Source organism: Lagopus muta, chromosome 23 (genome assembly GCF_023343835.1).
Source record: "Lagopus muta isolate bLagMut1 chromosome 23, bLagMut1 primary, whole genome shotgun sequence".
NCBI lineage: Eukaryota > Metazoa > Chordata > Aves > Galliformes > Phasianidae > Lagopus > Lagopus muta.
The window spans coordinates 1825574-1841964 of NC_064455.1; the positions used below are offsets into that span (position 1 = coordinate 1825574).

General features: G+C 48.2%; 2 protein-coding genes across 7 annotated transcripts in view; both read right to left on the bottom strand.

Annotated features, from left to right (window-relative positions):
• The window catches only part of EYA3 (EYA transcriptional coactivator and phosphatase 3), a 43724-nt gene extending 38214 nt beyond the window's left edge, over positions 1-5510 (bottom strand). For 4 of the 5 annotated variants that reach the window (XM_048968942.1, XM_048968940.1, XM_048968941.1 and 1 more), the window contains exon 1: positions 5404-5510. The gene's annotated coding sequence lies outside the window, so the exon portion shown is untranslated. Of the gene's footprint in view, positions 1-2210; positions 2256-5403 lie in introns of those variants that run through there. The other variant, XM_048968939.1, reaches the window with a different exon arrangement.
• Positions 5511-5871: 361 nt separating this feature from the next.
• PTAFR (platelet activating factor receptor) lies at positions 5872-15268 on the bottom strand. Of its 2 annotated transcripts, XM_048968949.1 has the most exons (3): positions 14853-15268; positions 12376-12552; positions 5872-9567 (listed from the first exon to the last, which is right to left on the bottom strand). In XM_048968949.1, exon 3 carries the CDS (start codon positions 9507-9509, stop codon positions 8463-8465), a length of 1047 nt encoding a protein of 348 aa, XP_048824906.1. In that variant the 5' UTR covers positions 9510-9567; positions 12376-12552; positions 14853-15268; the 3' UTR covers positions 5872-8462. The 2 variants fall into 2 exon arrangements, with proteins under 2 accessions (XP_048824906.1, XP_048824905.1); XM_048968948.1 differs by lacking the exon at positions 14853-15268 and having other exon boundaries at positions 12376-13583.
• Between the last annotated feature and the right edge of the window lie 1123 nt (positions 15269-16391).

Below are 16391 nucleotides of genomic sequence, written 5' to 3' on the forward strand. Positions count from 1 at the left end.
CAACATGAGCATTTCGATCATGAGCAAGGTTATGGGACAGAATGCTATTTCACCCTGTCTGTGGATGACAACAAGCTTAAGCTCAAATGCCTGAAAAGCCCAAACTGCAAGAACTGTGACATGCTGCAAGTGTGGGCTGGCAGAAACCCTGCAACATTCAACACAGACAAGTACAGTGTGCTGAACCAGGGATGCAGTAACCCCAAGCAGCAGGGCTGGGATCCAACTGGAAGGTCACAGATAAGCAGAAAAGGAACTGGAGATCCTGGTGGACAAAAAGTTGAACAAGAGTCAGCTGCAAGCCCTAGCATCAATGAAAGCTACCTTCATTGCTTCAGGCATCATGTGAAACAGGTCCTTTAACCTTCTGGTATGTTGCTTGACTCCATGAAGAAACAAACAAGATCATGAAGATGTCTTCATTACTGTGAATACACTTTCCTTCAGATCTTATTGTTGAGAATTAATTCCTATCCAGACAACAAATAAATCCTAGCAAAAACAGTGCTGCGTGTTCTGAAGTTTCTGACTATTGTAGGCTTGTATCTGGACTGCAAAATGAACGTGGACAAATTAAGCACTAGGTTTTTGTTTTACTGATACACTTACAACTAGTTGAGTCACAGCAAGTGGCAGCACGTATTTGATATCTAACTCACACCAGTAGCAAAGTGAACCACATTACACAAACTACCACAGAGGTTATAAAAAACTGTTCAGCCTTACACTCTGTTAAGCTGCAATCAGATTTCCTTAACAGCTGGGCTGGGCACAACGCCTTGCTGCAGCTCAGCATGCTGTTAGCTGCATCACTCCCAGCTGTGACTAACAGCACTGGAGTTCTGGCACAACCACCAACACCCTCAGCCTGCTCACCTGCTCCTTCTCTTCTGCAAGCAATAGAATCACAGAATGGTTGGGAACCTTCAAGTCCTCCAACCTCTGCCATAGGCTTGTTGACCCTCCAGGTCAGATATCTTCTTACTCACCTAATGCAACAGATAGCCTTTGAGAAACAACAGCCCACACTGTTTTCTGCTGCCTTTAACTCCAAAAGCTGTATCATTGACTTATCTGGGCTTCTTGGCTTCCTTCAGGCCAGATAAGTGTAAGCACTTTTCATTTCCTGGCTTAAAAAGTATCTTTTTTTCTTCATATCTAAAAATGCCAACCTAGCAGCAGGCTTGGCATGGCAGAGAGAAAGAATGGGTTCAATGGAAAAAGAAAATGTTTGTGTGTGCATAGCTCTCCAGAGCACTGGGAAGGTAACAAAGAAAAAAAGTATTTCTTATTACCTTTGAGCCCCTTTATCATCCCAAAGGTGAACTTCTCTCCCTGAGCCCCAAAAGTTTTGGGTGGACTGAAAACAAAGGTTTAACACACAGAAAAACCAAGGCAGTGGCGTCTGAAGTTTCAAGAACTCTTACAGTGGCACTGAACAAAATTACTGCAAATGAGACCAGACTTCTGTGCAAAATTCTAAAACCTTGAATTCAACAGAATTGTTTTCTCTGACAGTGTTTTCCTTAATTCATATACGAGAAAAATCATGTTTTTACCAGGAAAGAAGTGTGGGGAAATCTAGTCAACCTATGGCTAAACCTATTTCAGAATAACGCCACGCAGTTCTGAAAAGAGCTGACACTCATTTTCCTCTGTTCTGAAAACTAATTAATTATCTGCTTTTCCAAACGACACTCATACTAATATGCAGTATTCTTTGTTCATCTCAAATCACTTGTAATTAAGGAAGAATTTCTTATGCTTTCCCAAATACAGAGGGGCAACTAAAACTATCATGGAAAAAAAATCAGCAAAAGGCTATTCTGTAAAGTCTCCAAAAGGAAGCTCTTGGGATGGGAGAACAGCCTTCTAAATCGGCCTAAACTTCAGGACAGACCATCTGCTGCAGAACTGAGCTACCATTTAATTGCCTCTGAAATTGGATGACCCACATTCTTAATTCCAAAGTTTATCTAAGAGATTAAAAAAGATCCCAGAATGATTCCACGCACTGAAGAACCAGCAAAGACAGGCTGTGCTTTCTTCCCACAGCACTATTCTCAACGCCAGGTTTGGTAACACGTTAGGAAGGAATGTGACTCCACGAAGCACCACCTGAACTGAAGCTCCAGATGCAGCTGTAAGATGGAAGAAATAATTGAAGTTACTCCCTCGGGTACCAGGGAACCTTCAGCCACAGCACCCACCTGAACTGTGCCTTGATCACTGCTACAGAGGAGCCACCAGGGAGGACAATGCTGAGGAGCAGCTTTTTTTGCTGCTCTTTATGAAATTAAAAACCCCTGGACAAATTAGGATGAAAGAAAAAAAAAAAAGGAATAAATTAAAGACAAGAGAAAGCAAGGAAAAGCTGAAAAATGCCTCCTTCAACTTAGAACTAACCAGTGTGCACTGCTGGTTCAGGTGATCGAAGAAAACCAGCTGCTGCTAGAGACAGCAGTGCCTGGAGGCGGGTTGCTTGTAAGCACTGCTGGCTGTGGGATCATACAGAAAATATCAAATCCTCAGTTCCCTTCTGGCCCTCAGAAATTTCCCCTGTGCCTCCATCCTGACAGGCCCTTGTCCATTTGCAGGGCAGAAATTTTAAATATTCCTATTTCTGACAAATAAGGATAGTGGCACTGTGTTACTCGTGTCCATCCTCAAGTAACAACTGCTGTAAATCCAGAACCTTGATGCATCATGTGGCTCACACAAAAAACAGACTACTTTCAGGTTCTTCATTCACTTAAAAACCACAGCAGTATGTGTACCATTTATAGCTGTCCTTCAGTACATGGAAGCCAGGACACAGTACACTTAATTTGCTGGAGAGATACTCCAACTCCTTAACACATGGAAGCCCTTTTAATAAAGCAGAGACATAATCAATTCAAAACCTACCCCAACATCTCAACTTCTACCAGGCAGAATTTTGAGAAGCTGTAAGTCCTTCAGAAGTCAGTAATTACTTGGCAATTATTACAAAGTTGCACACATCTGTGATAGGGAAGTGACAGTTTTGCAATTGTCTGTCCCATAAACCAACAACACACAGTTACCAAGGTGCCACAACTGCCACTGACGTTGCATGGGAGAGCTGAGATACAGGCAAAAGGCACAGAAGGACACCGTGCACTACTTCCAGTGGCCTGTGCACTGCTAGACCTTCACCTCAGCTCCCTTTTGAAGGTTACAAGTGCGAATGCAGCTGCCTAATGTTGGCTGCGTGGTAAAAACTGGACTGCAGAACTGCATAAGCACAAATAACACCTGGAGATTATTTAAAAAATCACAAAGGTTAATAGGTACATAGTTATGTATGTGGGCCCGTAGCTTTGCAAACTGAGCGAATTAAATAATCTTTATGCATTTTTTAAGCTGTCAATTATGAAAACAGTGACTGGAGGCATGCAAATTGCTGTGATTCTAAACAAAAGCCTATTCCATTCGGTACAATGTATTCAGGATAATCTGCAAAAAGTCATGGAACCAAATAACCAAGGCAGATGACAACTGTACAAATCTTATCCTAATAGCAAATATGATTGAGTTTTAATTGCGGGCTGGAAGTTACCAGGCTACAGACTAAGTGCATCACAAAACCAGAAGTAGAGCTAGCTCCATACAGAAAAAGAGGCCTGGTATGACGATCCATCTGACTTGCTATAGATACTCCACATCAAGGACTAACTTCAGTTGGAAGCAATTTAGCCTCACCATGCAGTAGAAGCCAAATAAGGCACTCTACTGCAGAGCTGGCTCCACATAAAGCTTCAGCAATTCTGCACAGCAAGCATTAGAACACATTGCCCAGAGAAGTGGTGCATGCCCCATCTCCAGAGGTATTCAAGGTTAGACTGGATGGGGCTCTGAGCAACCTGATCAAGCTGTAAATGTCCCTGTGCACCACAGGGGAGTTGAAGTAGGTGATGACCTTTAAAGAGCCCATCCAACTCAAACTATTCTATGATTCTACAAACCAGGAACATCAAGAAGCACGGATCTGAGTCCAACGCAGCTATGAAGCCCAGCTGATCATGGCACTGCCAAACCCAAACACATCCTCTTGGATGTATCTACACAAGCTCTGGTGCGAGCCCATACCAAACCCATCCAGACAAAAATGTGCAGGTATGTTTACAGATAATAAGAATGCACCCAGACAGTGCCAACAAAGCTGGTAGCAGGGCTGAAGAGGTGACCTACGAGAGGCTGAGAGCACTTGGGTTGTGCAGGGTGGAGGAGACGAGGCCAAGAGATGGCCTCAATGGTCCCTGCAGCTTCCTGGGGAGAGGAGGTACAGAGGAAGGTGTTGGTCTCTTCTCTCTACAACCAATGGCAAGACATGTGGGAAGAGCACAAAGCTGCACAAGGGAGGTTCCAACTGGACATTAGGAGAAATTTCTTCTCCAGGAGGCTGGTCAAACACTGGGACAGGCTTCCTAGCAGGGTGGTTGATGTCCCATGCCAGCTGGTGCTCAATAGCATTTGAATAATACCCTCAATGGTATGCTTTAACTTTTGGTTAGCCCTCAAGTGGTTGGGCAGTTGGATGAGATGATCTCTGGGGTGACCTCACTGCTGCCTTCCAGTACATATTAGTATTATTATAAGTACTGATAAACAAGATGGAAATTGACTTTCTATATGACATGACAGTGATAGGTCAAGTGGGAGCCGTTTTAAATCAAAAGAAAGGAGATTTAGGTTAGATATGAGGAGAAATTCTTTGCTCAGAGGGTGGTGAGGCACTGATACTGCTGCCCAGAGCTGTGGATGCCCCATTCCTGGAGATGTCCCAGGCCACGGATGGGCCCTGGGCAGCCCAATGTAGTGGGTTTGCATTGGGAGGTTTTGAGATCCCTTCTAACCCAACTATTCTGTGATTCTGTTATCAATATGGTCTTGTCCAAAGGAACTATTCTATTAATTGACTCCCTGCAAAGCCACCACAGGCTGAGAAAGGCTGCCTTGACCTGGAGCTCCACACGGCTGATGGCCTGGCAGACGATCCACGAGGCCCAGGCGCACCGCAGGCCGTGCTCCCCGGTTACCTCACAAACCGTTCCTCACTCCCGAGCTCAGGGAGCCGGACAGCCTCTTCCCACGGCTCTCGGATGCTCCCCAGCGCCCTCAGGAGGCACCGGGACTCCCAGGAGCACCACTCCGGGCCGGGCCAGCGGTACCCCGCGGCCGAGTGCTGGGCTCTAACCCGACGCTATCGCCCGAGCGGCCCCGGGCATCCCCTCAGGCCCGCGGGAAAGGCGATAACGGAGCCACGCGCTCCTCGCGCTCCCCCGAGCCGCGGCCCGTTGGGCCTGAAGGGCCGGAGAGGCGACGGGGATGAACGGCAGAGGTCCCGCGTAGCGCAGCCGGGCGCGCTCGACGATCTCTTACCGAGAAGCGGCCCCACAGCCGCGCCCGGGAACGCGTCCCGCATCCGACATGGCAGCGGCAGCCCCACGGCTCCACTGCCGCAGCACGACCCGGAAGCAGAACGCGGCTGCGCCGGAAGTGACGTCACCGCCACCCCAAGGGCCGAGGCTGTGCGCGCCAGGGGTGGCTGAAGGGAGGCGGGGACGGGGTTCCTTGGCGCTGTGCCGCGCTTCTGTCTTTATTTTCTCTTGGTACAGGCGTTGCGATAGCAGTTATGTGAAATAACTTGTCGCTTTTCGGCCTGAGTGTTAAAGCCACACGGTAGGCTGCGTGTGGAAAACTTCCCGTGTGTGTAGGTCACCGCTTGGGGGTTTCCTCAGGTTTGCTTCTTGGCAGCTTAAACGGGCTTCAGAAGTTGTGGGGTTTTTTAACAGGTCAAAACTTGCTGCGTTTGCTTCAGTGTCACCTTTTGTGATGATTCATGTGGTGATAGAAAACAAAAACACCAAAAGGAACATGAATACGCCATCACATCAACTTTGTGTGGTATCAAAGCATTTAAGTGTAAATACAGAAAGATGAGAAGAGATCTTAAAGGCAACACGTTTGGGAAGCATGCTTTATTTAGAAGAACATTTGAGGATTCCTTTCATTGCAAATCAAAACTGTCCTGCAACACTGCTGTAGAACAAGTAATTCCAGGAACAGAAGTAGAAGGTCAAACTTCTTTTAAAATGCCTTTTTGCTGACTTAGTTATTGCAACATAATCTCGTGAAGAGTGCTCAGAATTCTTTCACTGTTTAACCTTTCCCTTAGAAGCAAGTTTACATTTGTTCTGTTGATCTCCCACTTGCCTTACAGTTGGTTTCTGTGGACTATTTGCCTTCTGTGTGTATTTGCAAACAGTAAGTAACCCAAATTGTACACTCCACTGCAAGTTTCCCAGCAGTCTATAGAAGACCATAAACTTACACATTTCTACACAAAACAATCCCTTTCCATTTCCTCCAAGAGTTGCCAAACTCGATCTGTCCAGTGCTTTAGCAGCTGTGAAGCAAGTGAGATCTACTGACACGTGGGTGGTGAGAAGAAGTTTTTCCAACCAGAATGTGCCGTCTCTCGAGGGCAAAATACAGAAGCACATTCCTCCAGCTCCCAGGATTCAGGCTTTTCGATGAAATATTGTGATCCTTGCTATGCACTGTGTGACTGCGGATACGGAGCAAAGCTTTGAACATGGCCGAGGGACCAGGGAAAAGTCTCTGTGAAATGATGCCAGCAGGTATTCTTTGTGAGTGACCATACTGGAGCAGAGCACAGAACCAAGAGAGAACGCATTTGGCTTGTGATCACATTCTGCCCACTGCCTGGTACAGGAGTGCACAGCTCACCATCAGGCGTGGCATTAAAAAGAAAAAAGCATTTTAGTTCCTTTGCTCATTTACACACATAAGTACAAAAGCTGCTCGAGGAGCTGCAGGAGATACAGCTGAAGGACACCCATCTTCACTGAAACATAGACAGGTCTGATAGGTCTGTTGGTCCTATATTTGGAAAGCTCATCTTTCACCTTCTCATAACTGGTGGGCATACAAAGGCTGCTGACAACGCGTATAAATCAATAATATTGCCATGTCAGATAGACTTTTCTTATATTACCACCCAGACTCTCCCATGCAGTTTGAGGAACCAAAAAATGGTTGTTAAAAACAAGTAGCTTCCCTTCCTTGCCCTGCCCAATTTCCTGTGCTGGATTGAGTAATTACAGTCAGAAAAAGAAACCTCAACTGTCTCATGACTTGTAACAGAAATGGGCACCCCTGGAAAACTACCCTAGGGCCCTACTGGCTGCTGCCAGCCCTGAGTGAGGAGTCTCAAGTCTTTCACAATTGCATTAGTTACATCTCTGCAAAGTGCACTGCATCACTATGCATCACCGATTTACTCAGAAATACTTCATTTGTGGTAGATTATCAAGTGCCAGTCAGCTTCTTTTCTTCACAGCAGAAATAAAAAGGCTAGAGGAAGGACAGCGCACAGTTGCTTTTTACAATCCTCATTTAAATAAATAAGAACAAAGATAGAGAAGCATTTAAAGTTTTTTGTCTTCTCCTAATAATGCCCCTGCTGACAGCAGTCTTCTGTTACCCAGAGCATCCAAAATGAGGTGGGATCTCCACAGGCACAAAAATACCAGCCAGCCAAAATCTGAGTGCAAGAGGCCACTTACTTTCCAGTTCTGCAATCATACAAGAAACCAGGGGGCAGGCAGCAGCCCCCTCTGGGGAGCTGATTTGGGATGGGGGCTGAGGCACTGCCAATTTCTCTTCCTTGTGTTGTCTTTGTCCATTGACTTGTCTGATACAAAAGCTGTGAGCAAAGACAGTTCAGGACAGCTGCTCAGAAATGTTACTTGATTATGGTAGCAGCTCAGCACGTTCCACCAGGCTGTTTAGAAGTCTTACAGCTCTGATACTGGACTTTTCCTGGAAGCTGAGCAGGCAAAGGACCAGGCATGGTACTACCAGGGCTGACATCATGTATAATTTCAGTGTACTTTGCTCACTGCGGACACTCGCTGCATTTCTCTCAGTAAAAGCAGATTGCCTGAGCTGCTCTCAGTGCCCACAGCACAGACAGAAGGTGGTTTTCTCACAGATTTTTACAAGTTTCAGTGCTGCCAGTTGAGAGTGATAGAAGAAATCATAGAATGACAGAGGTTGGAAGAGACATCTGAGTCCATCTGGTCCAACCCCTGCTTCAGAAGGGACACCTCTTGCCCAGCACCACATCCATGTGGCTTATGAAGATCTCCAAGGAGGAGATTCCCTGGGCAACCTGTGCCAGTGCTCCGTCAGCCTCACATTAAAAAGTTCTCCCTAATGTTCAGGGCAAACCTCCTGTGTTCCAGTTTATGCACACTGCCTCTTGTCCTGTCACAAACAGGTGTTCATTCTTCTGTCTTACAGGAAAAATGGAAAGTAATATTCTGGCCCTGTCGTGTCCCTCTGTGCCTTCGTTTGAGAAAAGATGAGGGACTCATTCAGCACCTCAGCCTCTGCAATCAAAACCGACTGACCTAGAACCCAATGGCGTCCTCCTGGTGAATGGTGCCCTCAATCACTGTATCTGTGGTTTGCTTGGAGCACTTGCGGCTCCCTTTCATGCTTTTCAGATTTTGTGATACGTGCTTTTGGAACTTCTTGGTGAGGAAGCAGTAGATGACTGGGTCCAGCACGCAGTTCATACTCAGGAGGCACAAAGTCACCTGGTGAGCATCGTTGAGCTGCTGGCGCAAGCGACAGTTTTCCTTCTTCCATTGCTCCAGAACAGTCAGTGTCCAGGGCAGGTCCACAATGTGATGAGGCACAAAGCTGATGATGAACACAACCAGCACAGTGCAGACCATCCAGAGCGCCCTTTGCTTTACATGAGCGTTCTTCCGCTGCTGCCCTGATTTGGAGAACAGGGTCCTGATAATGATGATGTTCCAAGCTAGGATAAATAGGAAAATGATGTAGAAAAGGGTGCAGATGATGACATGAATGGCAAGAACCGGTGTAACATTGCCAGTAGAGTCATAGCGCTCAAAGCAACGTGTATAATTATTTGAGCCAATTTTCTCCACATTCGTATTATCATCAAAAAGATAATACAAAGCACTGCCCACTGTTATGATCCAGATGGCTGCTGAGAGAAAGATACCCCTTCTCTGGGTGGTAAACTGAGCTGCTCTAATGGGATTCGTCACAGCTTGGTAACGGTTGTATGTAATGACCATCAGGAAGGCAACAGAAGCGTAGGTGTTCACGAAAAAGAAACAGCCAGCCACATTACAGAGGAACTTGGGCATGATCCAGTCCCCGTGGTGGTGATAGTAAACAATCCACAGTGGCATCGTAACCAGGAACAGCAGGTCAGCTACTGTCAGGTTCAGCATAAATATCTTGATTTCATTGAGCTTCTTGGTGGAGTAAATACGGCTGAAAATCCAGAGCACGTAGCAGTTGGAGACAAAGCCCAGAATGAAAATGATGCTGTAGAAAACAGTGAAGAGGCTGTAGCGAAACTCAGAGTCTATTGGGCACACATTGCCTGCAGCATCATCTTTGCCCTCTCCAGACATCGTGCTGTTGAATGGATACGTGTGAACCACGATTTCCTGCTGTAGCTTTTCTTCTTGCCTGAAAATAAGAAGCATAAAATGAGCTGATTGGTGTTGTGCCACTGCTAAGCCAAAGCCCAGCTTTCAACTTCAGCTGTCTGGAACCACAGGTGTTTTGCCCTGTGCCCTCGTTCAAGGCTCAGGCACCGGCTCTGCCCCCTTGGGTCCTGCCATCAATCCCATTTCCACACCATACTTTCCTCTGGGTCTTCATCCAGTGTTTTTTGCTACAGTGCTGATCTCAGATCACCAATCTCAAAAGACTTCTGCATGAAGGTTCATATAACAGGTAAAGCCTCTCTTACTCTCCTCCCAGCTACACAGACTGAGCTTCTTCATCTTTTACTATGGGCCTACAGGGTTTTCTTGATTCTTAACTGCACTTCTCTTTCTTTAAAGCCTGCCTGTTTTTGGCTGTGCCCTCATTCTGAATTCAGGCTTTTCTCAAATCGGTTTGGCTCTTTTTTTTCCCCCTATCATTCCTGCATCAAATGCAATTGGAGCAGCAGCAGTTCTGTGCTTTCCACTGAAAATAACTGACAGTCACTAAAGAGATGCCTTCAGGATTTCAGTATTACCAGTCTCCCCCTCAGTTAGTAGTTCTTCAGACCTTACCTACAGCTTTGACATCCAATTTCTTCACTGTCAGTAGGGTCTGTGTTCTTGTCTCAGGTCTAGGTGGGATTCAGACCAATCCCTTGCATACTCCAACCTGCTTATTTCACTGTACAGAGGACATAAGCCCTGCTCTTCTTTCTAGCACCTGCGCCCTGTTTGACGCTGGACAGGCACTCACCTCTGCCAGTCCTGCAGATCTGCTGGTTTTTGCTCCCTTAGGAAGCTGGAGGAAGATGACTATCACAGAGTTGCTGCTTTGTTGTGGTGAGCCACCAAATGAGTGTGGGGCTGCTCATTCACATCACACAAGGCTTGTAACTAATCCAAGCCAATGCAGGGTTTGTACAATGCGGAACGTGGTGGTTTGCCATGTAAATTCTGCCACCAGTCACAATGCCTGAATTTCTTGTGCAAAGTACGAGGGCAAAGCCAAGTGCTGCGCATTGCAGTGTGCTTGCTGTGCTCTGCCAGCCCCATGGACACCAAGAGTTTCACAGCAAGCTTCCTCCTGGGCAAGCACCTTCTGCCTCAAAACTGCATCTTCCCTAGCAGCAGGGGCACGAAACCCTCTCTGAGACACTTTTGTGCCCACATGGTGTTGGTTCCTCATTTGTGGCACTGCAGTTTTCCTCTCCAAATAGAGAAGTCATGTTTACCTCAGGAAAACTGCCCCTTTCCTCAGAACACTCTGCAAACACCTTTGTATTTCTTTGTACTTCCCAGATGGGAGAAGAGGAAAGCAGCAGTCACCTTCCCCAGCCTGTCCATTCTTACTCTTTACAGGTGCCTTATGGACATGACAACTCTGCATGCCCATGACCAGCCCTGGGTCCTTCCCATTGCTGCTGGCTGCTCTGCTGCCTGTTCTGATTTATGCAAGGCTCAAGGCAAGTCCTGTGTTGTCTCATGGCTCCATTTCTGCACCCTCATTTATAGATGAAAATTGCTCTCCCGCTCAATGGGAACCCACCCCAGGTAAAGACATGAGACAAATGGGAGGGCTGGCATCCCTGGTCAGGGGGCAGCAGGCACAGACACTTCAGGCAAGGGGTGAAGAGAGACTCATGGGGACCTCTGTGCTTGATATGCACTCTTCTAATGGCAGAATAAGAAGTAAAATGAAGTCTTAATTACCGAAGATCATTAGAGACCTCATGGTTGCTTCAAATCTGTATCTTAAACTCACTGTTCTGACTGGCTGCCACCTTCAGCAAATAGTTCTGCTATTTGGGGCTGGGATCTTTAACGTAACCCACAAAGTCAATTTGGGCTCTGCTGCAGTGAAATCCCTCCACCCCTGCATGTCTGCTGCTGCACACTGGGGCTCTATGAACTTCCCTGCTGTCTTTTTCCAGACCTGCCCCCAGCTGCTGGATTGAGCAGACAGGTGCTAAGGAAGTTAAAGCTGTGCATCCCCCACCTGCAAAGCCCTGCACCCAAGGAAGACAGGTTTGGGCTGACGGGGCTGCACTCTGACTGGAGAGACGAATGCAAGGATGTGCTCTAAGTTGTTATCTGTGCTCTGGCAAAGGAGCAGGATGGGCGGCAGGAGAGGACGATGTCTTCTACAGCTCTGGCAGGGCTTGGTCAAACTCATCTACCTTAGCAGTAGTTGGCTGTGCAGAGCCAATGCTGAGGTCCTCCAGGGAATCTCTAGAGAGTTTTTGCCTTCTTGTTTGCCACCTCAGATGTTCCACATCATGTAACTAGTTGAGAGCGTGGCACCACTCCCCTCCAAACTTATTCAACACCAATTTTACTCTTCAGCCACAGCAACCATATGGTCATCCCACTCAGTCTCTCCTCTCGAGGCAGTTCCCCTTTATATAAAACACAAATGTTCTCTGTGCCAACACAAGGGAAAAGTGGTGGTCGAGTCCAGGCTGGCAACTGTGGGTCCCATTCCCAGTTGCACCAGGCTGCACTGTGTTACCACATCCCTGGTAGCTGTAGCCCAAAGCCACTGCCCAGTGCACTTGTGCACCAGCTGATAATCCCCAGAGCTTCCTATCCTCAGGTCTACCGTGTGCAGAACTAGAGGTGAAGTCACCAGCTGCACAGGAGAGCGGCTGGGATAAACACAGACCCTGGTCCCAGTCTCTCCAATGGGCCATGCTCTCCCAGTAAGGATTCGCTGGCTGATGGCTACAACATCAGAAAAACATCTTTCAGCAGGAATAGCATCAAGAAAATCACTTTTGTGCCTTACCACAAAGGGATTCAGTGCAATATGCCCATCTTCAGCTCTAATGGAGATCTTACTGAGGCTGCTCAATCCTCTTCTCAGTGTTACATTCTCCAACCACGGTCTGAAAGGTCTCCCAGAGGGCAGCTCTCAAGGAGAGGACACCAGAATGGGAGCAACTGCAGCATGAGTGCAGAGTCACTAGAGAAGAGGAAATGTGTGACATCAGCTCAAAGGAAATGAGAAATAAAATAGCCTTGTAGAGGAAAGCAATCAACCGCAGCAAAGATCTGGAAAGTCCTTAGAGCTGTTTCCTCAAAACATCTTCTGATTATCCCGAAAGAAGGCAGAGTTGGAATTTTCCTTTAAATGCAGAACAGGAATCCACTCTTTGTCCTTGGGATCAGATAGCATTTGAACATCCTTCTTCTAAATAGATGAATGGCAGAAGCCAGAAGAGTTTTGACCCAATAACTCAAAGAAAAGAAAGTGCCAGGAGACTCATATACCTCACAGACAGACTCATTCTCTAGCAGAGTCTCCTTCACATTTGTGTTCGGTGCAAACAGACCCAGGAATATTGCCATGCCACATCTCCTTTCATCTCAGGGGCCTTCAGCAGGCACTGGGACACAGCAGCATGTCAGATCTTCTGGATCACTGGCCATTACGTTCTGACCGCCACGACTGGGGCAGCCTGAGGAGCACTCATCACAGGGATGCAAATTGATGCGGTGCTCAGGAGGATGCCAGTGATAAGCAAAGCTGCAGGTACGGCCCCAGCTAGGCCAGCATGTTCCAAATGCAGCTCCCATGCTGGGGGCTACTCTGCCCTCCATGCGAGAGGCACCAGCTGTGGAGGTGAACCAAAGACCCCAATCCTCCTCGGAACGGCCAGAGCCCCATTTGTGCCCTGCCTGTGACAGCAATTCTGGGAACTTAAATTAAAAACAAATTAAAAGCACTCCAGGGAGTCTGGCTGGCAACTGGGCTGTGGCTTTGGACAGAGCAGGCGGTGAGGATATCTTGTCACAGGGGGAAGGGGACCATTAGCAAAGGCTGCAAAGCTGCAAAACAAAGTGTGCCGTCCTGCGCAGCCAAGTTCTTAGAGGAAATGAAAGCCCAAGAGGTCTGGGGCTGGGGAGGAGTTCTGGTCAGAAATCACACCCTGCTCTTCTGGGACTGCGCCGCTGCTGTTTCTGAGTGTGTGACATGGAATCCAGCCTTTGAATGCATGGTGCTTTCAGGAGCCCAACTTACAGAGCAGCCTGGCTCTTCCAGCCCTGGGGAAGCACACAGAGTCTGCCTGCACTGAATGCCATCTTGAACATGCCTTTAGTTTTATTAAAGAAAAAAAAAAGCAATCTAATTATTATTTTTTTTTACTATAATTGATTCCCATGCGGTGCTGATAGCATTACTGATACTTCTGCTTGCTGCATCCAGAGCACTGGATCCTGGAGTAGCTCTTCCAATTGATGCTTTTCGGGGCCAACATCTGGCTGGAATGCAGTGGGACGTTCCCCTGGTTCCTGGCACCACATCAGTACTTTCAGAGCGAGCACTTGCTCCTACCATGCACAGAGGTGGGTGCTGCCTCCTTGTATGCACTGGCAGTTTTTCTTAAGCTCATCCCCTTGAGACACAGCCTGTTAGCAGAATACCCATTTTTTATGACCACAGCTTAGTTTTGCAGGCACGATGGTTTAGAAAATATGATCTCATTAGCAAATCCCTGGAGATCATTCTATTAGTGGAGAAAAACTCAGCATGGACTGCAAGCAGAGCAGCAGCAGTTAGCAGGTGGGCTCTGCACACATTCTCAACTGCTCTGTTCAGTGACAAGGGCAGCAAATAGAAACAACATGAAGTGCCAGTGCTGAAGCTGCCAGCAGGACAAGAGCAGTGCGGTGCTGTGTGCAGGGCAGGAATACAGGTGAGCGTGAGCCCTGCTGCTCCCAGGCAATGGGTGAGCTCTGCAGGCGTGCACGAGCCAGGCAGACTCTAGATGGCTTTGTTACCCAGACCCATCAGCATCAGGGTTTGAACCTTGCAGCTCAGGGCTGCTCTGAATGGAAGCTTTGCCTCTGCACCCCTTTGGGCAGGAAATCCCCATCACTGACACTGAGTGCAGGGCTCTCCAGCACGACGGCTGCAGTGAGAGCTGTGCTCTGCCCAGAAAGCGTGTTGGTGCCCGCTTACAGCGATGGCATTAAAACAGCCCCCAGACAAACAGCAATGGACTGCACTGCCACCACCGCATCGCCACGATTCCACTTCTGTTCTGTGGTTGTGAGCTCTCAGCAGGGCACAGGGCAGTGAACTCGGGGCACAAACACACACGTCTGCTGGGGGCAGCCAGGCAGAGAGGGACAGGGCAGCCTCAGGCCAGAGACCTCCTGGGGATGCGCAGCCAGCCTGCATCCCACCACCACAACACAGAGCAGAAAGAGCTGATGAGCTCGGGAGGGAGGTGAGCAGAAGGGATGGGATGCCCTTACCTTGGGGCTATCCAGCCCAGCAGACACTGGTCCTCCGTGAGCAGCAGCAGCGTGCCAGGCCTGGAGGAGCTCTGTCAGGAGGAGCAGGGACGGGAAAGAAGGCGCTGGTCCACAGGTGGGTGACTCACTTCCCTCTTGGCACTTGCAACACGGCTCCGACATGCCCCAGCCACACCCTGGTGCAAACCATGGATCTCACAGGGAAATGGCTGTGCAGGACAGAGGCTCGCTACTCTCTGGCATCATCCTGTGCCCTGGGATGGGGCAGCCCCACCTGCAGCAGCTCCACACCAGGGGTCCGGGCTCAGCATCCTCTGGGCTTCTCATTCCCTTCCAAGCATTGGTGGCAGCCAGCACAGCACTCCATGCTTGTTCCAACATCTCAGCAGCTGACTTCAGTGAGGCACTGTGTCAGTATGAGGCTGCTCAGTGTAGGAGTCCCAGAGGGCGATGGGGAAACACTGGCCAGAAAAACACCCCAGGCTGTGGCTGCAAGTTCCCTTGTCCTCATGGCAGCTCCCTTCCCACCACTTAGGGAAGAAAGGATGGATGGAGCTCCCTTTCTTTGGAGCCCGCTCACTCTCTGGTTTGCTGCCATAGCCCCAGGGCAATGGCCAGGTTCCACCTAGGGTTTCCCCAATTGTGCATCCATATTGCACAGACTGCAGGCATAACACCAGTTTGAGTCACTCGTGCTGTAATGAGATTCCACATTTCCTTCTGCTGCCTGCATTCACCGCAGGCTGTTTAACACGGAAATGCTGCTGGGTTTTCTCTCTCTTAACAAGAGCCAGCACTGGTTTCTGCAAGGAAGGAGGCATGAGGATTCTGAGAGCTGGGACAGCCCCAAAGGGCTGAACAACCACTGCAGGTAGGTGCACAGAAGTATGTTGAAAGCGCATCATATCCAACCTGGGCTGTTACCAAATGGAACAGACACAGCCTGTAGTCACACAGGTCCCCATCTAAGCCTGCTGGACACCCAGCTGCTCTGCTCGAATTGCGCTGGGCCATGTGCCAGCATGATTTTCCTTTACCGCTCCTCGTCATCAAAATACCCTCACATAAACTCCATTCCACCCAGGTCAACATGGCAAAGTGCCCAGACGGGGTGTGCCTGCAGCTGAAAAGGATGCACCAGATAAGATGGGTGATAGATAAATCCCATCCGTTATTTTCAATTTACATCCTTGCTTGCTTTGGTGAGAACAAAAGGCAAAAGCAAGTGACTCTGCACCTTAGTTTCATGTTAATATTAATGCTATTTGACAGGTCACCCTTCCGTTCTGGCTTGGAGGAGGGGCCGTGTGGTTTTCTAATAGAGACGATTGAAACAAAAATGAATTTTTTGTTATCTGGGAGAAGGATACAAAAGAGAACACGAGGACTTTAGGATGAGAGGTAATGGCCTCAAGTTGCAGCATAAAGGGAACTTCAGGTTGGATATTAGGAACAGCTTTTCCAAGAGAGCAGTGATGCAGTGACACAGGCTGCACAGGGGGTGGTGGGTCAGCAGGTGCTCCAGAGCCACAGGGATGT

Excerpts from the sequence above, each read along its gene's own strand:
- PTAFR (XM_048968949.1), bottom strand. The coding sequence starts at position 9,509 with ATGTCTGGAGAGGGCAAAGATGATGCTGCAGGCAATGTGTGCCCAATA.